The sequence below is a fragment of the Sorex fumeus genome, unplaced genomic scaffold (genome assembly GCF_029834395.1).
Source record: "Sorex fumeus unplaced genomic scaffold, SorFum_2.1 ptg000128l, whole genome shotgun sequence".
Taxonomy (NCBI): Eukaryota; Metazoa; Chordata; class Mammalia; order Eulipotyphla; family Soricidae; genus Sorex; species Sorex fumeus.
Genome location: NW_026606185.1, coordinates 2,671,488 through 2,695,371, shown reverse-complemented (window position 1 = coordinate 2,695,371; position 23,884 = coordinate 2,671,488). Strand labels below are relative to the sequence as shown.

Sequence of the window (23,884 nt, the reverse complement as noted above, 5' to 3'; positions counted from 1 at the left end):
GGGGCTGGAGCAATAGCACAGCGGGTAGGGCGTTTGCTTTTCAAGCAACTGACCCGGGTTCGATTCCCAGCATCCCACATGGTCCCCTGAGCACTGCCAGGAGTAATTCCTGAATGAAGAGCCAGGAGTAACCCCTATGCATCGCCGGGTGTGACCCAAAAAGCACACACACACAAAAAGTTTACATTTCTATTTAGACAGATGCAGCAATCACCAAGTTTGGTAACAGTGCCTGGAGCAAATCTGGATCGGTCCCTGATTTCACTAGGGGCCACCTGGGGCCTACAGGGGTCTGCAGGGCTGTGGCAGGGCTCAGAGGAGAAGGCGGGGGTGAGTCCTCTGCTGGGTCCCTCGGAAGGGTGCTGCCCCCGACTGCAGAGCCCCACGCAGCCCAGCCCGGCTGGAAAGCACAAGGCAGCCGCGACGGACTGCTGGCGAGCCTGACACTGGCCAACCCACAGAACTTGACACTCCATCGAAGGTACGGTGACCACATGAGCTTTGGGTAGTTCAGTTACAGCAACAGGAACAGCCACAAACAGTCACCTTCCCCATCCCCCTTCCAACATACACACACAGCTGGAGAAATCATGTGTGTTAACGACCACTTTAATTTTTGGTTATGGTTTTAAATTCATTTTGAGATTTCAAGTTGTACTGAAGGAGGGCACAGATTTTGGTATTTTTTCTAAGGAAGATAGAAAGATTGAGTCAGAAAAACCAAGGCATTACAATGAAGATCGGAAAAGGTAAGGTGTTACCAACAGTCAATATTTTTCTCAAAGTTCTAAAGAATAAAATCAAGGTGGAAAAGGAATGGGTTTCTATATATTAGAATGTGACCAAATCATCATACATAATGATGTTTAAAATTCTAAGAAGGAAAAAAGGAAGAGAAATATTATGTTTCCTTTAATTTAAAAAAACACATTTAGCTACTGCTAGGATATGAATATGGCTTATTACAAAAAAGAGGGATGAACCTATAAAATAGAAATATAAACTATTACTCAATCACACACATGAGCTATCTTCAAACATGCCTGTGCTTTTCAAGGCAAAGGGGCTGGGCCTTGGCGAGGGAAGATGTTCCGAGGGTTCTGCCCTGCTTCCTACGGTCCCCAGCGTGGGGGATGAGGTCACGACAGGATGTGCTCCAGAACGCCTTGTCTAATCAGCTGTTCACACTTCCACCGAGGCAAAAAGTGCTAGGATAGGTGGAGAAGAGGGAGAGGAAGAGAAAGGGTGGAAAAAATTTAAATTACACTTGTGCTATTAAAAAGCAGCAGTTGATTACATAACCAGCCCCAATAGTAAGTTGTTAAATGCTACTTTATGTTTGGGTTTTCATCACCTGAAATGGATGCCACTAAGAACTAAATTCTGATTTCTATAAACAAATTCACAATTTTCTTAAGCTAAATTTAAAGTCAAGAGGGCACTTATCTTCAGCACTGCACAGGCCCCCTCAACATCTCCAAGAGCTACCCCTGAGCACTGAGCCAGGAGCAGTCCCTGAGCACTGCTAGTCTGGGCCTCTACCCCCAAAAAATATAAATGAAAACTTCTGTTTTTGAATTTGGGCCATATCTGGCCATACCTCCTGAGTGAAGATGCTCAGGAGTTACTCCTGGCTCTGCACTCGGGAATTATTCCTGGTGGTGCTCAGGAACCTTATGAGATGCCAGAGATTGAACCCAGGTTGACTGCATACAAGGCAAACTCCCTAACACTGTACTTTTGCTCCACCCCTAAGTGAAAATTTCATAATTCTGGTAGTTCTTTCCTTCACGCTTGCATTTTTAGTTTGCTTATTTTTGTTTTTTTTGGGTCACACCCTACAGTACTTGAGTTCCTCCTGACTCTGCACTCAGGAATTATTCCTGGAGACTGTATGGGATGCCATGGATTGAACTCGGGTCAGCTGTGTGCAAGGCAAATGCCTTTCCTGCTGTGCTATCGCTCTGGCCCCATCATTTTTTAAAATTTATATCCCGAAATCCCAGGTAAACCGTTTTGGGAGTACCAGATTCTAGTACAAGAATGGCCAGGGTTGGACTTGAGGAAGAGTCCTCGTTGTGCGAGCCCTGTGCAACTAAAGGTGCACAGACGGAAGGACCTGATGCAACCCAGGACCAAATAAACCCGCCAAAGCAGTCCTGGAAGCACAGGCTGCTGTCTGACATGGTAAGTGGATTTTTAAAGAAACACTGAAAATAAAAAATTCAAATCAAAACAGTCTGAGTGAGTCACGTAATGGCTATTTCAAAGGCTACAAGGAAGAGGGGGGCTCTGACTTCTGGGTAAACAGGAGTCTGCTCGACAGACAAGCATGGACATACAAGTATGGCAGGAAAACGCTTCCCTGTGCTCTAGATGACGTGGATGGTCTAACCACCCCGTGGGTCTATCCAACTGTGGTCAGGTACTCTCTTTACCCAAAGCCTGTAGGACACCTGGAAAACCTGGCATTAAAGCACTTAGCCCCTGGGCTGAGAGCTGGGAGGCCTGAGCATGCTTTGCAAGGAGGAGGCCTGGGCTGGATCTCCGGCAGTGCACGGTGCTGAGATCTGCCACGAACGACTCCCGGGCACAGAGCTGGGAGCAGCTCCAGCACCAGCGGATATGACCCCAACACATACAAAGTAAAAGGAAGAAAATTCAAGCTGAGGGCAGGGATGTGTCTACAATGGTGGAGCACAGTCCTCTCTGGGGTCTGGCCCCTGCACCACCAGGAGGGATTCCAGCAGCCCCCAATGCACTTGGGGGCCAAAGCATTACCATGTGTGGTCCCTTGACAGAAGAAAATAAAATATTCAACCTTCGTTTTGGGAAACCTATTTTAAATTCCAAGGGTACAAGAGACCAATTCTCCCTCACCTAGAGAAATAAGCCCAAGAGCTAAACCAACTGAATTCTTCCTCTGCTCCAGACAACCAACACAATGACTTATAGTCCTCAGAACTGGTAGGAGCAGAAACAAAACAGTGGATTGTTTCTTGGGGGGGGGGGGGTTAGATTTTTAGATACCCTGACACGTGTGACTCCCCAAAAACAAAAAATAATGAAGTTTTAAAAAATGCAAGCATGAAGGAAAGAACTACTAGAATTAAGAAGTTTTCACTTAGGGGCAGAGCAATAGTATAGCAGGTAGGGAGTTTGCCTTGCATGCGGCCAACTCTGGCATCCCATAAGGTCCCCGAGCACTACTAGGAATAATCTGATAATGAAAAACTGAGATATGATGAAAATTCATTTGGCTAAGGTGAAGTCTTCGACTGACCTGAGTGTGATCCCCGGCACCCCAAATGGTCCTGAGCACCCAGGAGTAACTCCTGAGTATCAGCAGGTGTGCCCACCCTCCACCCCCTGCAAAAAAGGGCAAGAAATACGCAATAAGCAATGGTCCATGATAACAGACCTTGAGAGTCTCCCTATAGTTCTGAGTCTGCTGAGTGGGGGTATCTAAGGTGGCCAGGAGGGGACCCAGAGACAGTGGTGGAGGAACTGATGCCCTCTGGTTCTGGGCGTGGAGAAGCACCCCTGAACAGTAGTAACAGCACTGAGAAGCATGATACCTAAACCGTAATTTTAAAAAAGGTCCTTTTCTAAGTCTTATCATTTACATAAATATGAAAAAGGGCATATTATAATCAAAGATATGGTCATCGCAAGGTGTTACTTATTTTGCTGATTATTTCAATATTTCTATCATTCAATACTTCTTACATTTAAAACATGTAAGGAGCCAGAGAGATAAGCACATAAGGAACTTGCTCTGCATGCAACTGGCCCAGATCTGATCCTTGGCACCAAATATGGTTCCCTGAGCCCGAGTGGCAGGAGCAGACCTGAGCACAGCCAGGTGTGGTCCAAAAACTGGTCAAATAAAGGCATAAAATACATGTTAAGAAATACCTGGCTATTTTTTTTCAGTAAGACTGAAGTACCATCATCAATTTCAAATTCTCCGTAGTCTTTCAGACATCGCACCTGGGAGAAAAATGGAATTTTTTTTCTTAGCATGCAGTCACCACAAAGTAAACGGGATCACACAAATACCACACAGTAAGAATCTGAGTCTGAGGGCTGAAGTGATAGCACAGTGGGTAGGGCGTTTGCCTTGCACGTAGCCAACATGACCGACACAGGTTCGATTCCCAGCACCCCATATGGTCCCCTGAGCACCGCCAGGAGCAATTCCTGAGTGCATGAGCCAGGAGTAACCCCTGAGCATCGCTGGGTGTGACCCAAAAAGAAAAAAAAAAGAAGAATCTGAGTCTGTCCATCCGTCTGTGTGCGGCCAGAAGCCCCGTGTGCTGTCTCTTGCCCAGGCTGGGTGGCATATCCCCACATCTGTCTGTCCATGCCGGCACGGGTGGCAGGAAGCCCAGAGGCTGCGGGGGAGACAGGGCCACTGGGCTCCCCTACAATCCCAAGAAATTAGCGGAAAAGAAAAGAGAGTTTTTACATCTATTTTGACCTGCCTCTAGAGATTCTTCCCATAAGATATCATTATTGGGGAGACTAAAAAACTTTTATCTTAGAGTTTTCCAATTCCCTTTAATATTCAACCTTTTAAGGGTACTGAGAATAGACCACAAGAGTGGACTCACGTCACAGGCGTTAGGGGTTCTGAGCAGCTGCCAATTGGCTGTGCCCAGCAGCCCTAGAGAGTCACAGACCCAGTCAGTGCTCCTCAGACAAGCAGAGAGGCCAGAGCCCCGAGGCCCTGCCATGCAGCGCCTCCCCGGGGTGGCGCTGATTCCTGCCTGTGGGTCACTCATTGACTGATCTGCCAAGATAACCTCATGTTGGAATCGTATGTGACTTCCAAAGGTATTTTAATTTGGTTTGACAAATACCATGTTAGAAAAATCCCTACCACCAATACCACTTTCTCCTGCAACAACCTTTTATTATGGAAAATCTCAAATATATTCAGAAACAAAGCTGGGGATGTGGCTTAAATCCTGAGCAATCTTTTTGAGAATTTTAGGAAATATGCCTCAAATCCTGAGCACCACAAATAAAATGAACTAAAAAGGCAAATATGCTTAAACTCCACATCCTGTCAATTCCTCAACAGTTCACACGTGTCCAATCATATATCCTTACCCACTCCTGATATTCTGAAGACTTTTTTTAAAAATTTTTATTAGTGAAACACCATGGGGTACAGTTGTAGACTTAAAATTTTCGTGCTTGGGTTTCAGTTATACAATGATTGAATACCCATCCCTCCACCAGTGCCCATACTCCACCACCACTGATCCCACTGAAGAAATTCTTAGACATCATTTCATCTATCAATACTAGAGTATTCTTCCTACAAAATAATGTTTTTTTTTTTAATTAAAAAATAATGTTCAGGGGGCCCAGGACCAACCCCATAGAGGGATATCGGACATCTGAGCCAGTCAGCCCAGTGCATAGGCTTGACTGGGGACCAAACATGGGGCATTGGGCATGGAGGCAAGAGCGACAGACCTGAGCTAGCTGCCCAGCGCACCGGGTCATACAGAAACATAGTCGCAAGACTAATATGTTATTGGTTTTGTTGGTTTTGTTTTGGGACTCACCATCTGTGCTCAGCGATCACTCCCGGCAGTGCTGGGGGGAAGGGGGGACCATATCGGGTATCAGGGATCAAACCAGGGCTGGCCACGTACTCCAGTTTATCATTTCATTCATTTTTGTTGCTGCTATTTGCTTGCTTGTTTGGGGCCATCCCTGGAGGTGCTCAGGGCTTACTCCTAGTTCTGGCGGTGCTTAAGGAACCACATGGGAACCAGAGTCGACTGATCACAAGACAAATGCCCTGCCCGTTATACTATCATTCTGCCCCTTCTTTAATTTTTAATATCATGAAATACCCAGTTAGTATCTAAATTTCATTTGTCTGAAATTATTCTTTAATTTTTTCAAATAAAAATGGTGCCCGAGATGGAGCCCACACATGATGAACCTTCACACATGAGGTTTTCATACTTAGTGAAATCAGAATCAAACATGAGCTACAAAATACTTATTTCCTATGTCTCTCTCTTTTTTTGACCTTTTGACTTTGGAGACACACCTGGCAGTGTTTGAGACTTACACCTGGGCGTGGGCTCAGCGATGGGAGCCAGGCGGCTGCCCACCAGGCAAGCACAGTGTGAGCAGTTCCCTGCCTTCCGTTTCTCTTTCATAACTTATTTGTTCAAGAAACCAAACAGACGGCAGTGTTCCACAGATTTGGTAGTGGATTCTTCTGGGTCATTCAACATGTTCCTCTTTCCCTAAATTTCCTATAAATTAGTCTGAGGTTTCATAAGACTACAAGTGATTTCTCCGGCAAAAGACAGTATGTGCATCCTGTGACAATGGATCCCAAAACACAAAGTGTCTGGCTGTCGCTGCCTGGATATTATGACTGATCAGTGGAAGGAGATGCTGTCTTTACCAATCCATATTCATATCCATACTAAGTTTCTATTAAATTTTCACGTGATGCTTTTAGTAGCTATTTTTCCGCTATGAATTAAGGTTAAAAAAACAGCTCTAACCTAGTTCCTGCTGCACTTATTTGCTCAAATTCTCCTACTAAAAGAAGCCAGAATGAGGGTGCTGTGGGTAGGCTGACCAGAGTCTGGCCCTGGGCATGCCTGGACCCCCAAGCCTGCCAGGAGTGATCTCTGAGCACAGAGCCAAGAGGACACCTTGAGCATGGCTGGAATGCCTCCCCACCCCCACAATAAAAAGGAACTTCCCCGAGAGACAGATGTGGATGAAGGTGTTTGCCTGACATCTGGATAAGGATACTTCATGGTCCTTGGCACTGCAGATGGTCCACTGAGCACAGAGCCAGGTATGCCCCCCAATTCCAGCCCCCCAAGGAAGAGAATTTTCCAGGGCTGAAGGAAGAGTTCAATGGGATGAACACACGGCTTGCATGGAGGAGGCCTGGATTTGATCCCGAGCATGACATGGAAACACTTGGAAGAGCAACCCCTGAGCACAAAGTACAAGTAAACCCTGGTGGGGAAGGGAGGGAAGGGAACTTCCCCTGGAAACAACCTGGCACTGGAAAAAAGGTAGTGGCATTTCTGACAGATATCCTTTGATCTCCCACCTAGTGTTTTAGTAGTACCACGGCTCAACTCAGAACACAGACACATCACTGAGCCTCATGCCTGATTTACCACTTTTCGGAATAAGCTACATCCCTCCTATTTCCATGGGCTGCATTTTTTTTGCAATTATTGTTGCTTGGTTTCACTATGTGTTCACGCATCTAATGTAATTGCTGAAATTCAGTCTGTTACCTTTATTCATCTTGATATCTTGATACTCAAGTTCCTTTTGCAGCCAGTATGGTTCTCAATAAACAACAACAATAGCATTTTGCTTTTGCAAAAAGATGGTATTTCAAACTCAAGTTCAGAGAAAGGGTCCTCACTTAACTTTCTCTGCTTTAGGAGCAACCCCAGCTGTGTTCAGGGGGTGGGGGACCTTTGCCAGGTGAGGGAATGAATCCGGAACTCTATGCAGAAAGCACGTGTTCTGACTCTTTGAATTATCTCCCAATCTCTTCACCGAGCTTTTTTAATTTTAATATTTAAATCTTTTCTTTTTAAAGAAAATCTGCTCCTATTACCATTATTTTCTGTCCTATTCTTCAATACATAAACAGTTTTAAGCAAAAGGAAAACTATTACTAAGGTGATTACCAGAAACAGACTAATCTACCTTTATGATTCTTCTCAATCCTTAGAACATACCCAAGAGCGATACACAATCTATGTGCCTTAAAGTAATTTAAAAGAGAAACTGAGAACTGGTCTTCAGTGGGTTGCAGACCACAGGAGAGGGTGACAAGACAGGGAAGGTGGTCACTCTATAGGAGGGTGTGCAGCTAGAACGAGTCATGCACTGTTATTATTACCAGGAACAGTTTCGTAAATCACAGTGCCTAAAAACAAGTATAAGAAACAGTGCCTGATGTATCTGTTTTGTTTTGGTTTGGTGTTCAGACTTACTCCTGGCTCTATGCTCAGGAATCACCCCTGGTGGGGTTTGGGGAAGCATACGGGGTGCTGGGATGAAACCCGAGTTAGCCTTGAACCCTACCCACTATATATCATTCCAGAACCCAAGGGGAAGTATTTGGGGGAGAAACTGGGGAATTTGGTGGAAGGAAGTTGACAACAGTCAAGGATTGGTGTTGGAACATTGTATGAAACTCAATCCTGAATAACTTTGTAAATCACGGTAACTTAATAAAAATAAAATTTTAAAAAACAATAATTTGAAAAAGATTCATTTGTTTTATTTTGCTTTCAGAATCAGTTGGTTTGTGTTTTTGCTGTAATTTAATTTAGGTTTACTAACATGCTTATATAATTTACTTATATTATAATTTATATGCCTATATAATGTTATATAACATATAACTTATATAATAAAAGGCCCTCCCGTTGATCATCGATTTGCTCGAGCGGGCCCAGTAACGTCTCCATTGGAGACTTTGTTGTTACTGTGTCTGGCATATCGAATACTCTCGGTAGCTTGCCGGGCTCTCCGAGAGGGGCGGAGGAATCGAACTCGGGTCGGCCATGTTGGCTGCGTGCAAGGCAGACGCCCTACTCGCTGTGCTATCAGCAGCACATATACTAAAATTGGAACTTATATAATATGCTTATATAATTTTAAGCCAAAACTATTCAATCAGGTCCTTTAAGAACATTTCAGCTACTTTATATGGTTCACACCACGCCCTGAAATGTGACAGGTTCAGGGGCTGGAGTGATAGCACAGTGGACAGGGCGTTTGCCTTGCATGTGGCCAATCGGGTTCGATTCAAAGAATCCCATATGGTCCCCCGAGCACTGCCAGGAGTCATTCCTGAATGCAGAGCCAGGACTAACCCCTGTGCATTGCCGGGTGTGACCCCCCCAAAAAATGTGACTTGTTCAGATTGTATATATTTTCTTCCTTGTTTTTACTTATTTATTTACTTATCTATTAGGTTTGGGGGCCACTGGTGGTGCTCAGGGCTTACTCCTGGCTCTGTGCTCAGGGATCACTCTTGGAAGGGCATGGGGGGCACTGGACAGGGTGCTGACTTGGCTATGGCAAGGTAGTGCCCTACCCCCTGTACTCACTCCAGCCCCTTTCTTTTTAAATACAAACTAATAATATTCATATAAGCTCCCCATGGCATATTCAATATGCCAAAAACAGTAACAACACATCTCACAATGGAGACGTTACTGGTGCCTGCTCGAGCAAATCAATGAACAACGGGAGGACAATGCCACAGTGCTACCTAATATACTTTAATATAAACCTAGTATACTAACAGACCTAATATAACAGATACCTATGTAAGTTAATACAAATTAATATATGCTCACATACCTGCCACTCTTGTTAGATAAAAGGTACCTACACATTAAAAGAGTCTATTTTAAAAAGGTTTACTTGACACTGGTACAGGTACACTGGTGGAAGTATGGATGTCGGAATATTGTATGACCGAAATCCAATCATGACAGCTTTACAAGAGTCTATACCACAGGGATTCAATAAAAAAGTTAAAAAAATAAAAAGGTTTACTTACTTCAATATATAAGCTTTTTGGAGGTTTCATATCCTGTGTAATGTCCAAACCTTCATCTCCTCCCAATGACCGCATATAAGTAGCAAGGGACTTCTTATAACGATTGAACCACTCCATCTACAAACATAAAACACGTGCAAAAACTGCTTACTCATCCTCTTAACTATAGAACACATCCTGACACAGATTACTATGATCATTCACTCATTTAAAGTACAAAATCACTGACAACTATTATGAACTAAAGCATGTTCTGGGCCCCCTGAGGATCATCTGCAAAGCATGCAGGGATTTTCGTTCTCGAGGCTGTGGAAACTGTAAGAGGCAGAGCACATGGCAAGTCCATGTAAGACTCTAACACTGCAGCAAGTGACCCAAAAATCACCAGGAGTGGCCCTACCCACCCCCATTTCCACAGGGCGTGGCCTCTATTGAAAATAGAGCTCTTGCATAAAGCCAACCTGGGTTTGGCCCTCAGCCCCAGCACTGCCAGGAGTGATCCCTGAGCAGAGCCAGGAGTAAGCCTGAGCATGAATAGGTATGGCTCCCAAACCAAACCAAAAAAAAAAAAAAAAGGTCCTGTTGTCATTGAACTTGCATACCAGCAGAATCACGAACCTTAAGGAACTTTCTGCCATAAACAAACACTAAAAAATACATGCAAGTTTTGTCAAAATGCATTTACTGTTTCTCTGGAATACTATACAACATTGTTCAGAAAAACACAGAGAGCAATAATACAGCGGGTAGGGTGCTTACCCCGACACCCCATACGGTCCCATGAGCATTGCCAGGAACGATTCCTGAGTACAGAGCCAGGAGTAAGCTCTGAATATGTCGGGTGATGCCCCAAACCCAAAACCAGAGAAACACCCATATGTAAAACAATTAATGAATGGCTAAGGTATGCATACTCCTATAATGTAATGTGATTCACTCACATAAAAGAGAAAAATGTTCTGATACATGTTACATATGGATGAATCCTGAACACATGAGAAGTGAAGGACATATAAGATTGGATATGACATAAATCTACACATATGAAAAATTTATAATAGGTCAACTAGAGAGATAGACATAGGTTTGTAATTTCCAGGAACTCGGAAGACACATTGGGGGGAAGGCAACTGATCCCATGGTCTGGCTGAAGGTTTCCACAGGGCGTGGTGGGGAGGGCCATGAACATTCTCTGGAATAACGTGGTAGCTACACAACGCTACAGATAAGTTATTTAGATTAAGAATATAAAGTATTTTTTCTTTACTCTTTTTTCACACACACCTGTGTGTTCTTAGGGGACACTCCTGGTGGGGCTTCAGGGGACCACATGGGACGCCAGGATTGAACTCAGGTCGACTATGTGCAAGGAAAGCTCCCTACCTGCTGAACTACTGCTCCAGCCCCTCCAAAGTGTATATTTTATTTATTTTGTTTTTGAGGCCACAATGGTGATTCTCAGGGGTTATTCCTGGCTCTGCACTCAGGATTTACTCCTGATGGTGTTCCAGGGACCATATGGGACTGCAGGGATCGAACCTGGGTTGGCTCATGCAAGGCAAGTACCTTACTAATCTCTCTGTCCCCTAAAATGTATATTTTTAAAGAATAAGCATGTTATTACAGTATATGAATTATATCTCAAGAAAAGTTAATTTTTAAAAATTATTGTAATGATGTCAGCCTGATTTACAAATTCAATTTAATCTCAATCAAAATATTTAAAAAGAGAATTTGATAAATGGAGAATAAAATTAACAGGGAAATGCAAAAGGACAAAATAGTTGACACACAGCACAGCGGGTAGGGCATTCGCCTTACAAGCGGCCAACATGGCCGACCCAAGTTCGATTCCTCTGCCCCTCTCGGAGAGCCCGGCAAGCTACCGAGAGTATTTGATATGCCAGACACAGTAACAACAAAGTCTCCAATGGAGACGTTACTGGGCCCGCTGGAGCAAAAAAGAACAAGATGGGAATATTTGCTCAAAATTTATTACATAGTTATAATAACTAAAACAATATGGAAGAAAATGCAAGAACAGACATAGATAAAAGGAGAATGGCCAGCTTCCAAGATCCACCGATGTACTAATATGTGACCAAAGATGTACTAATTTGTAGGATAACATTGGTTTGTCATTTCTTTCTGGCCACAGGGAGCTTAGGTTTATTGGGTAATACCCATCATAACACCCATCATAAAACATTCCTGTGTTTATTTGTAAGCTCTCTGTGCTCTTCTTCCCCAACCGGTCAATCATCTTTATCCCCCAAATCAGACTGTTGACTTGTAAGGTCAGATCCTTCTAGGACACTGGATTTGTATTTGTAAGTGAAATATTGCTTTTCTCTTCTTATGTCCTTTGCATAGTTACTTCAGAGCAATGTCCTTTTTGTATAGACACAGGAAGACAGTTAATGCTACGTTTTTGTAACTTGGGAGTTAATTGACTCCAAATAATATTCACTCCTGGGCATCTGTTTTCTTGACTTAAGCCTCAGTTGCCCTTAGTTTCTAGCACCCCAAAAGCAGGGTCCGGACGAGGAACTGGATGGACCCAGGGCAAGCTATGTATGAGCTAGCCTGGCATCGAAATGGGCAAGGCCAAGTGCCATAATACTTGACTACAAGTTAAGAGCACAGTCATGAACAAATTCTGTCACGATCCAAAGAGTAACAACGGGATCAGAACACTGCGAGGGTTAGGAAAAACTATCTGGCACAAGCACTGGTAGTCTGGGATTTATAGCGAGATGACCCCCAGGAGAGCCATCCTATAAGCTTAATGTATCTCTTACTGTATACATACAAAATGACTAATATTATTAAGACGTAGAATTTAAGATGAATGTTTAAATGGTTGTTGGACTAAGGAAAGGAGAAACACACCCCTAGGTGGTATTTCGCCCTTAGCCGGGCCTTCTTGCTGGATGAAAATTTGTCCTAGAAGAAGCTTCTCCTGGGGGAAGGACTTTACCTCTGTTGACTGTATGACCACACCTACGTGTAACTGCTACCCCAAACCCTCGTGATTTGGGATATAACTAAAGCTGTGAGAGTGGGCAGGGGGGAGTCAGGGAGGATCAGGAAGAGGAGAATGGAGGATCAGGGAGGATCAGGGAGAATCAGAGGAGAATGGAGACAGGACTGGAATAAATGGCAACTGACACTAACCAGCCTGGCCCTCGTGTCCTCCTTCGTCCGCCCATGGCATCAGCCATCCCCAGTGGGGGAAGCGGCCTGAGACCACCAAACGCAGGCGGCAAGAGAGCACCACGACTTCATATTTATTCTTTGAATACACACCGATTCAACATGTGGTCCACACAGAGCATCGGGGGAAGGAGGGTTTTGTCAACCCAGTGTGGCCAGCATCCGTATTCATAGCAGATGTCCTGGTACTGTGGCAGCACTCACCTTGCATGGCTGAGACTCTGAGTTCCCTCCCTCTCTCTGCATGCAACATAACTCCTACATTATACATATAATTCATCCCAGCGCGATAGATTTCTTTTTGAAAACTGGAACAATGTATTTCCAAAAAGACTACACATGCACATAACTACACACACAGACCCTTTGATGTGATAAATCCCCAGAGTGACTCACAAAACTAAGGAAAGTTATGCTTACAGTGGTAATTTCACTATATACCAAAGGGAAACAAACAAGAACCAGACAAAGAATGAGACATATAGGGCGAGGTCTGGGAGGGTCCCGAGCATGAAGCTTCTGGTAACTTCTCCCACTAAAAGGAGGACAATCACCTTCCTAATAGTTGGTTGTGTAATAATACAGAGAACATGTCCAATTAGGGATGCTCACAAAGGCTTTTAACAGGGGTTCATTACATTCTACAAGCAGGCCAGGACACTGGGCTCACTCTAGCTCTCCAAGCCCAAAGCCTGAAGGATGGTGGGAAACCTCAAACCTGCAGCAAGACGGTCCGAGGAGAGACTGAGCTTGAGATGGTGTTTGAGTCAGGGCCATGGGACACTGTGACATCTGCTCGAACTCTGGAAAGCATCAGGACTCCTGCTCTCCTGAGTGGGCCAGCACTCCTTGCCTCATTCTGTGAGCAGAGCTGAGATGCAGAGGCCACCCAAGGCTGCAGGCACAGACAAGGTGGTCTGCTTGGTTCGATCCTGGGTCCCTAAATACTGATCTGGCTCTGTGGCTCAGGAATGGGACAAATTAATTATTCCAATACAGATATCAATACTATTTAGAATACTGAAAAGGTGCATTTAATGGAAATCATGCCATTTTTTTCATTAATACCAATGAACAACTAGTATATAACATAGTGTGCATCCTTGTTTTGTTAAGTTTTCCATAGGGCATTTAGAATGAGGTCTACCTTTTTTTACCATAGTACATAGTACACAGCTAGAAAACAGGCGTCAAAAATAGAGAAATACCAGCGAATACTATTATGAAAAAGCACTAGAATCTCAGTTTGATCCATAATCATGAACTGCAAACACAGCATTTACTTACTTCATCAGAAGACATGTGAAATCGCAATGCACTTGGCAAGACACTGCCGTATTCCCACCTAAGAGCTCTAATACGGAGCAATCGGTCATACCTGGGAAATTAAACAGGTATCAGATGGCATAATAAAATAACTATCAAAAGTCGCCATACTCAGAAGACTCAGGACTCATAAGAACCCAAACACTTCACTGAGGCAGAAACCAAAACCGCTTCCTTTTTTTTTTATTTTTGGCTTTTTGGGTGACACCCAGTGTTGCACAGGGGTCACTCCTGGCTCATACACTCAGGAATTACTCCTGGCGGCGCTCTGGAGACCATATGGGATGCTGGAAACCAAACCTGGGTAAGCTGCGTGCAAGGCAAATGCCCTACCTGCTGTGCTATCACTCCAGTCCCCAAAACCCACTTTCAAATCTGTACGAAAGCATCTTCAGAACAGGCGAGAAACATGGACCTAGACTAGATAGATGTCATGAAGACAGTTTTCCTTGTCCAGTTGTAAGAATGTACAGTCAGCGGTCAGAGTAATAGCATGGTGGGTAGGGTGCTTGCGCTGCACGCACTGACCCGGGTTCAGTCCCAAGTCCCCAATGGGCCCCTGAGTCCCAGCAGGAGTGAACCATCCCTGAGCACAGAGCAAGGAGAAAGTCCAGAGTACTGCTGGGTGTCACACCCACCCCTGCCCTCTGCCCCCACCAAGAAAAAAAAAGAAAAAAAATGCACAGCCAGAGCTGAAGAGATAGTAGGTGTTTGCCCTGCACGCCGATGCCCCTGATTCAATGCCTAGCACATATGGCTCCCAGTTCCTGCCAGGAGTGATCCCTGAGTACCGCTGGGTGTGGGCCCCAAGCAAAAACAGAACAAAGAAAAGATTTACAATGGCCTCATCACAGAAGTCCAAACGGCACTCCTCAGAGACACACTGAAGTATCCAGTGATAAATGCCATAGTCCACTATGTTGTAGCACAAAAAGAAAGGAGGGGGGAACAGAGGGAGGGAGGGAGGGAGATGAAAAAATATGGGAAAGCCTAAAAATGTGAAACTACTATATCTCATTCTAGGAGTTACCCACCTTCCAGTTTAGAGGATGTAATTTCTCTTCCTTTTTTTTTTTTGGTTTTGGGCCTCACCCACTGATGTTCAGGAGTTACTCCTGGCTCTACATTAGAATTACACCTAGTGGTGCTTGGGGACAATATGGGATGCCAGAGATCCAAGCTGGGAAGGCCATGTGCAAGGCAAGCACCCAACCTGCTGTACTATCACTCCAGCCCCAACACTTCCCTATTTTTGTGGGAAAAGGAAGAGAAATTTCCTAAATAAAACCATTTAAAAAAAAAAGATGAAAATATTAGCTTTGTGAATATTGTAACTTTTCCTAATAAAGTTTTAAAATGAAGGATGGTAAGAATTCATTTAGGTGTTTCAAAGGTGAGAAACAAACCTGAGCATTCCTGTTATCCATCTGAAATGTCCACAGGGCCTCATACCAAAGACCTTCCTTGCCGCCCTGAAGACGGCTCAGAGGTCTGGCTACAGTCACACGCTGAGAGCCCCGACCCCATCCCTGTGCCCACCCCACACTGCAGGTCCTCCAGGCAGGACCTCGAGTGGGGCCAGAACCAACCAAGCAGCCAACCCCAAACCCAGGAATCTCACAAGTATGCTACAGTGCAGCGTCGGTTTCTTAACAACGAATGGTGTCGAAATTTGATGGTTGGTATCAGATCACTTCGTGCACCTGATTTTGCTTCATTCCTATTAAGAACATTTAGAAGGGAAAAATCAACTATGTATACTTAGTACAAGGAAATGTTTAAAGCAACTGGCAATATCTTGTTTTTATCCATGTATGACTAGCAATTAGCCCAAGCAAACAGTATTGACCCCATCAGAACTTGAGTATGCTGAGCATTAAGAAAGTCAAGAGTTAGCCCAAGATCATACTATTCGAATTTCCTTTAACTGTAAGGTACTTTGAGGTATTTTTTAAATTTTTTTTTCCAGCAAAGCAAGTTATTTTACTGAATAAAATTTTTGCTTAGAAAGACATGAGGGGAGGGACTGGAGCGATAGCACAGTGGGTAGGGCGTTTGCCTTGCACATGGACTACCCGGGTTCGATTCCCAGCATCCCATATGGTTCCCTGAGCACTGCCAGGAGTGACTCCTGAGTGCAGAGCCAGGAGTGACCCCTGTGCATTGCCGAGTGACCCAAAAAGAAAAAGAAAAAAAAAAGACATGAGGGGAGAGGAAGGGGGAAGTCCATGTTCAAGAGAGAACAGGGTGCTCTAAAGTGGAAAAAAGCAAAGAGGCAGAGAGACGAGAGGCATGTTCCATGTTCCAGGGAAAATAGGCACAAAAAGAGCAAGCCCTCGTACTTGTTTTTTTATTTCTCTGTTTATTCTGCAGTGCCGTGGACTGGACCCAGGGCTCGCATGTGCAAGTAAAGTGTTTTAACGCTGAGCAGCATCCCCATCCTCCACTTCACAGTTTTGTACACTGATTCATCTATATAATTCTAAACATTGTGTTTCTTCACCTTCGGGAGTTCCTTTTTCATGCTAATATAAGAACATATCACAGGAACCTATGAAATTTGTCTTACAGTTCAAAATCCCCGTTGTGCTAGCTAACCATCCTCAGCTACAGATATCCTGTAAGTGTCCCCGCACCTACCAGGCTAGAGTCTCCCATAGTCCTCATTTTCCCCAAGCCCTGCTCCAGCCATCAGGAACCACTGCTGCCCCTCCCAAGCTGACAGCCTCCATCCCTCTAGCACATCCACCAACAGAGAAAAGCCAGAGAAGCAATCTAATACCCTTGGTTATGGTTTTTATTTGTTTGTATCATGGCTCATCTAGATCTACCCATCTCTTTTCAGTAATACCACTTAGGTAACAAATATTTAGAGAGCAGCCATTGTGTGCCAAGCACTATATGAACCTCCATGCACTGGAAAAGCCCTGCTAGTCTTGTGTCCCTGGTCAGTATGACACTCCTGCAGGTGTTAAACAGTTCAAAACCGTTAATTATATCAGGTATAATCTAGCAAACAAAAATTACATCTAAAATCAGATTCTCTATTACAATATTACATTTCTTAAACAGTTCTAACATGTAAATCTTATTTTACACTTACACATCAGACTGGTTTTGTTCATATAGAGCTTTCATCTCCTCCAAAACTTGCCTGAGTCCATCCTCCTAGAATATACGATATTGACACACACTTATTAATTTTTATACAAAATCTGTGGCAAAAGTCTCTCTAAAATATGTCTGACTTACATATCTTACCAAGAAGTAATAGTTGGGGTTGAAGCGATAGCACGGCGGGTAGGGTGTCTGCCTTGCACGCGGCCGACCTGGGTTCGATCCCTGGTATCCCATATGGTCCCCCAGCACTGCCAGGAGTAATTCCTGAGTGCAGAGCCAGAAGGTAACCCTTGTACATTGCTGCGTGTGACACCCCCCCCACCAAAAAAAGAATAATACTTCCATACCTACTAGGATAGCTAGAATAAAAAATGTTGGAGAGGATGGGGAAAAACTGAAATTCTCATTCATCGCAGGAAGGAATGCAGAATGATAAGCCCAGTAAAAAACAAGTCTGATAGTTCCTTGAAAAGTTAACCATCAAATTAACATGTGCAGTGGGGGGTGGGCGGGCTACTCCCACGCCTGATCAGGGAGTATCCCCAGAGACTCAGCCAACAGGCCTAATGGTTCAATAGTTGGTCTGAGAGTCTGGTGCTGTTCAGATCTTCCCCTGTGGGGGACCCCCAGAGTCAACCCAGGGGCCACCAGAGCTATAACCAGCTATGCTGGGGTGATTCCAGGTCTACACTCAGTGGTGTTGGGGTCCCCTATGGTGGCAGGGATCCAACTGGGGCTTCTCCTGTGCTTACTCCCTGTATTACCTCCCTGGCCCCCCCAATTACCATATTATCCAACAATTTTACTCCTAAATATCACTGTATCACTGTCATCCCATTGTTCAAGTTACCCAAGCGGGTGCCAGTAACGTCTCCATTCATTCCAGCCCTGAGATTTTAGCAGTCTCTCCTTACTCGTCTTTCCCAACGCTGCAGTACCGGAGGCTCTTTCAGGGGAATGAGACCCGTTTTTTTTTTTTTTTACTGTTTTTGGCATATTGAATATGCCACGGGAAGCTCGCCAGGCTCTGCCGTCGACCCCTAAGTATACCCAAAAGTAATGAAAATCAATATCCAGAGTGGGTAGAGCCCAGATGGCAGGGAAGGGAGCAATCTGAAAGCTCTTCTGGGCACCGACAAAAGACAGTGCAACTTACACAGATATCAAATGCCTATTTGTGCCTGGGGCCTGCCGTGGAAGGGACAAGGAGCAGCTGTGACCAGAACTAGGGATGGAGCATTCTGGCAGGAAATGTAATCAACTCTGGGTGGCCCCACAGGCAGAAACTGCTGCAAAATCACAAGCAGTGAAAGCACATCCTGGAGGAAGGGGAACTCAAGAGCAGCCTGGGGGCTGAGTGGACCTCAAAGGTGTGGGAACAGACTTCAGGTGCAAGCCTCCACGATAGGTGGAATCACACAGTGCCCTCAAGTTTCCCAAATGTCCAGTGTTTATCATGTACACTGAACTGTGAAAGCAAAGTGCTTAGAACTGGACGCTTGAGTTAAGTGAAGGCCAGCCAGGCTACAATTCCTGAAGAAGGCCTACCCACCCAGGCCCATAGTGGAGCAGACACTTGAACTGGAAAGTAAGTGACCGAGAACTGGAAGTTTGGGTCAGGCCTGTCTGCTCTGCTGACCGGCTGGCTGGAGCCAACGTTCTCGAGTGAGTCCATCATATCCCAGGCCACAAGCAGCAGATACCAGTTCCTGTGCCAGCACTTGGCAAAGTCAAGCTCACACAGTCCCACCCAGCCTGGCCTGGCGGTGCAAGCAGGCCAGGCCTTATGAAGCATTTTTAGCCAGCAGGGGTCACACCCAGAGGCCAAGTGCTGGCACAGGAATGCCAGGTGCCCGAGACTTCAGTTGTCCACGCAGTTGTCCTGCCCACACACAGAACATGCAGAGCAGGCAGGGCTGCCAACAGAGCCCACGACGGCCGCGGCCTTCCCGAGATGAGAGATCAGGCACCACAGGGCACTTGGGATCTAATATCTGGTTTTTCAACATCCACATGACCACAGTTCCAGGCCACTCCCAGGTTAGCAAGACATCAGAAAATCAAGTACCTAGGAATCAGCTTAACTAAGGAAGTAAAGAACCTGTACAAAGAAAACTACAAAATGCTACTACAGGAGATAAAAGAGGACACGAGAAAATGGAAAGATATCCCCTGCTCATGGATCGGCAGAATTAACACTGTCAAAATGGCAATACTTCCCAAAGCATTGTACAAATTCAATGTGATTCCTATAACAATACCCATGACATTCTTCAAAGAAATGGAGCAAACACTCCTGAAATTCATATGGAACAATAAGCCCCCACGAATAGCTAAAGCAATTCTTGGGAAAAAGAGAATGGGAGGAATCAACCTCCCTAACTTCAAACTCTACTTCAAAGCAGTAATAATTAAAACAGCATGGTACTGGAACAAAGGCAGAGCTGCAGACCAATGGAACATGGTTGAATATATTGACATCTCCCCCCAAACATATGATCATTTAATCTTTGACAAAGAGCAAGAAATGTGACGTGGAGCAAGGAAAGTCTCTTTAACAAATTGTGCTGGCAAAACTGGATGGCTACATGGAAGAAAACGGGCTCAGATCTCTGCCTAACACCATGTACAAAAGTAAGATCAAAATGGATTAAAGACCTCAATATCAGCCCAGAATCCATAAGGTACATTTACTGATGGCAAAACCCTCCATGAAAATGAAGCTAATGGTATCTTCAAAGATGTCACACCACTGGCCAAGCAAGTGAAAACAGAGATAGACAAATGGGACTATCTTAAACTAAGAAGCTTCTGCACCTCAAAGAAACAGTGACCAAAATACAAAGACAGTCTACAGAATGGGAAAGGATATTCGCCCAATACACATCTGACAAGGGGTTGATATCAAGGATATACAAAGTACTAGTTGAACTCCACAAAAAGAAAACATCCAACCCCATCAAAAAATGGGGTGACGAAATGAACAGAAACTTTTGCAAAGAAGAAATCCGAATGGCTAAAAGACACATGAGAAAATGCTCTACATCACTAATCATCAGGGAGATACAGATCAAAACAACAATGAGATATCATCTCACACCACAGAGACTGGCCCACATCCAAAAGAACAAAAGCAACAGGTGCTGGCACGGATGTGGCGAGAAAGGGGCCCTCCTTCTCTGCTCGTGGGAATGCCGACTGGTTCAGCCCTTTTGGAAAACAGTATGGTTGATTCTCCAAAAATTAGAAATTGAGCTCCCATTTGACCCAGCAATACCACTCCTGGGAATATATCCCAGAGAGGCAAAAAAGTATAGTCGAAGTGACATCTGCACTTGTTTGTTCATTGCGGCACTCTTTACAATAGCCAGAATCTGGAAAAAACCTGTGTCCCTGAGAACAGATGACTGGTTAAAGAAACTTTGGTACATCTACACAATGGAGTACTATATGGCGGTTAGAAAAGATGAAGTCATGAAATTTACATACAAGTGGTACTACATGGAAAGTAACATGCTAAGTGAAATAAGTCAGAAAGAAAGGGACAGACATAGAAATACTGCATTCATCTAGAGAACATAAATTAACAAAATAGGAAACTAACACCCAAGAATAGCCGAGATAAGTACCAGGAGGTTTACTCCATGGCTTGGAGGCCAGCCACACATGCTAGAGGAAAAGGCAGCTCAGATAGAGAAGGGAGCACCAAGTAAAGGGTGTTAGAAGGATCCTCCCAGGATGGGAGATGCATGCTGAAAGTAGACTATAGACCGAACAGATTGCCACTAAATGCCTCTTTTGCAAACCACAGCACCCAAAAGGAGACGGAGAACAAAAGGGAATGCCCTGCCACAGAGGTGGGGTGAGACTGGGGGGTGTGGGGGATACTGGGATCACTGGTGGTGGAGAATGGGCACTGGTGGAGGGATGGGTACTGGATCATTGTATAACTGAAACCCAAGCACAAAAATTTGTAAGTCTACAACTGTACCTCATGGTGTTTCACTAATAAAAATTTAAAAAAAAATAGAAGTGTGAAAAAGGGCCGGACAGAGCGAGGAGCTGATGAGTCAGCATGGCGGGACAAGGAGACAGCAGGAGGCAAGCACGCGCGCCTGAGCCAGCACCGGATGGACTCCCAGCCACCACAGGACACAGCCCTGAGGGCCCCAAGCTCTGCCGGATGTGACCCAGAGGCCACTGAGTGCCACTGAGGAGGCTCTGGATCCCTGAACCAGTCTAGCTGACCAAAGTACTACTGGAAAGGACCCTTGGGCCCCAAGCACTGTCTGGGAGGCCCCCTGCAAAATAAAATAATTAGAAACATTGTTATCTTATTTATTTTTACTGGTTCCTTAACAGTAACGGATAAAAATGTGGCAGTGGAATAACATCAGACTTACTGACCAGTGGAATGATGCTGAGAGCCCAGAAGGAAGCTCTCCGTGGCGAACTGGTCTAAGTGCATTAACCGGAGGAAGAAAAGTCACATCAACAAGTAGTGCAAGCTCCTGTGTTCACTGCAGCAGTAAGGACAGAAGCAAGATATGGGAACAACCCAAATGTCCACTGACAGAGGAATAAAGTTGTGACCTATATATCCTAAATCTCTGCCTGCTCACCCACCCTTCCGGAGAAGATCAATCTCCTGGCTGACATCTCTGAGCAGACTCCCCGCCCCTGGCAAGGGTCCAGCACCTCCATGCCCAACCACCTCCAGATTCTATGCGGCCACATGACTGTTTATCAGATTTCACACAGCTCACAGTTACACTTCCTGTCACTGTGTGTAGACTGGCAGGGAAGGGGAAGAACAATTCCTCCCTGGCTAGTTCCCCAGGGCCTCCCAAGGGGCCAACAACATAAAGTCACCCTTGCACAGCAGGACACAGCAAGCCCCATGGGGAAGATACAGAACCCCCCCCACCACCACCACCATTACCACCGGCTCAGTGAGAGAACACCAAACAAGGAATGACAAGCTCTGTGAATCCTCAGAGAACAACTTGAAGGGCATCATGGTGAAGATGTGTTAATGAGCTCCAAGAAACGATGGCACAGGATGACTAGCCAGGTATGAACACCGAAGTGAGAAAACTACTTCACAAATGAAGAGTTCACTACGTGATACAAAAAACTCAACAGAAAGGGCTGGAGTGATAGTACAGATAGTACAAAACAAAACAAAAATCTCAATAGAAGCTCTGGGCAGTATAACAGCAGCCAACTAGAAGAAGGAAGAGCTCCAAGAGGAGATACAGGAAATGTCGCCATATTATACCAGAGAGCTGTACACAATATAACCGACCTCTGCCTGTGCTTGGCCATGTGACATTACTGGGCCTGATCCAGAAAGGGAGAACTCCCAGCAGACTCCACACCCCACCCACCGCATAACCGCACCATCCACAGGACGTGATGGACACTTATGCAGCTGGGCAGCAGACCCCCTCAGAAATCATACAGCTCCCAGGTCTTCTTGTCATTTGGTGGGCTGGGGCAGAGAAGAGTGCAATCACTGCTTAGCCCCTCAGCATCTTCCGGGAGGGCAAACTATGAAAACACCCCCAGCATAGCAAGAACTGGAGAAAACATGTGAAAAACACCAAGCTCAATGAGTGAAAACAGTATCACAGACGACAAAATCCTCAAGTCATTTGGTGACATTATGATAAGGATAGTCAACGAACTCAAAAAAACAATAGCACAGGTAGTCTACAAAGCACAAAAAAGTATGAGTCAAAGTTTAAAAATTACTACAATCAGAACTAAAGAATATGGTAGGTGAGGGGCTGGAGCAATAGCACAGCGGGTAGGGCGTTTGCCTTGCACGCGGCCGACCTGAGTTCGATTCCCAGCATCCCATATGGTCCCCTGAGCGCTGCCAGGAGTAATTCCTGAGTGCAGAGCCAGGAATAACCCCTGTGCATTGCCGGGTGTGACCCAAAATGCAAAAAAAAAAAAAGATATGGTAGGTGATATTTTAAAAAGCCAATAGAAGCTTTGAATAACAGAAACTGAGAAACTCCAAGATGAGAAGCAGGAAATCACTAGGAAACAGCAGAAGGTGGAAAGCAGTCTGAAAAGAAATGAACAGCATACCAGAGAACAACGGGATGAGCTCAAGAGGAACAACATAAGATCAGTGGAGTCCCTAAAGAACAGGAAGACAAATCTGATGAACAATCACCAAAGAAATATGTTTTGGTGATAAGAATTTCCCAGGATAGAGAAGGGACCATGATGACAAAATGGTTGGAAATGATCTCTCTGGATAAGAAATGCATGCTGAAAGTACGTACCGGGACATACATGATAACCTCTCAGAGACTGTATTGCACACCCTCATGTCCAAAGGAGAGAGAGAGAGAGAAGTGCCTGCTTATGGAGGAAGGATGGCGGGGGAGCTGGGGACACTGGTGGTGGGAAACGTACACTGTGGAGGGACGGGTGCTGGAACACTGTATGACTGAATCCTGATCATGAACAGCTTTGTAACTGTGTATCTCACGGTGATTCAATTGAAAATAAAATTCCCGTTGAGGATTACAGGCATCAACATCCAAGGAGCCTAAAGGGTCCCAGAGGAAACACTCAACTAGGAAAACACCGAATGAC

General features: G+C 44.9%; 1 protein-coding gene across 2 annotated transcripts in view; it reads right to left on the bottom strand.

Annotated features, from left to right (window-relative positions):
• Positions 1–655: 655 nt before the first annotated feature.
• The window catches only part of GINS1 (GINS complex subunit 1), a 33,468-nt gene continuing 10,239 nt past the window's right edge, over positions 656–23,884 (bottom strand). The window contains exons 2-7 of one of the 2 annotated variants that reach the window (XM_056138086.1): positions 17,250–17,314; positions 15,768–15,866; positions 14,108–14,198; positions 9,605–9,721; positions 3,919–3,993; positions 657–1,208 (exon numbers count right to left, since the gene is read on the bottom strand). In XM_056138086.1, the coding sequence (XP_055994061.1) occupies positions 1,140–1,208; positions 3,919–3,993; positions 9,605–9,721; positions 14,108–14,198; positions 15,768–15,866; positions 17,250–17,314 (516 nt within the window). In that variant the 3' untranslated portion in view covers positions 657–1,139. Of the gene's footprint in view, positions 1,209–3,918; positions 3,994–9,604; positions 9,722–14,107; positions 14,199–15,767; positions 15,867–17,249; positions 17,315–23,884 lie in introns of both variants that reach the window. The other variant, XM_056138087.1, reaches the window with a different exon arrangement.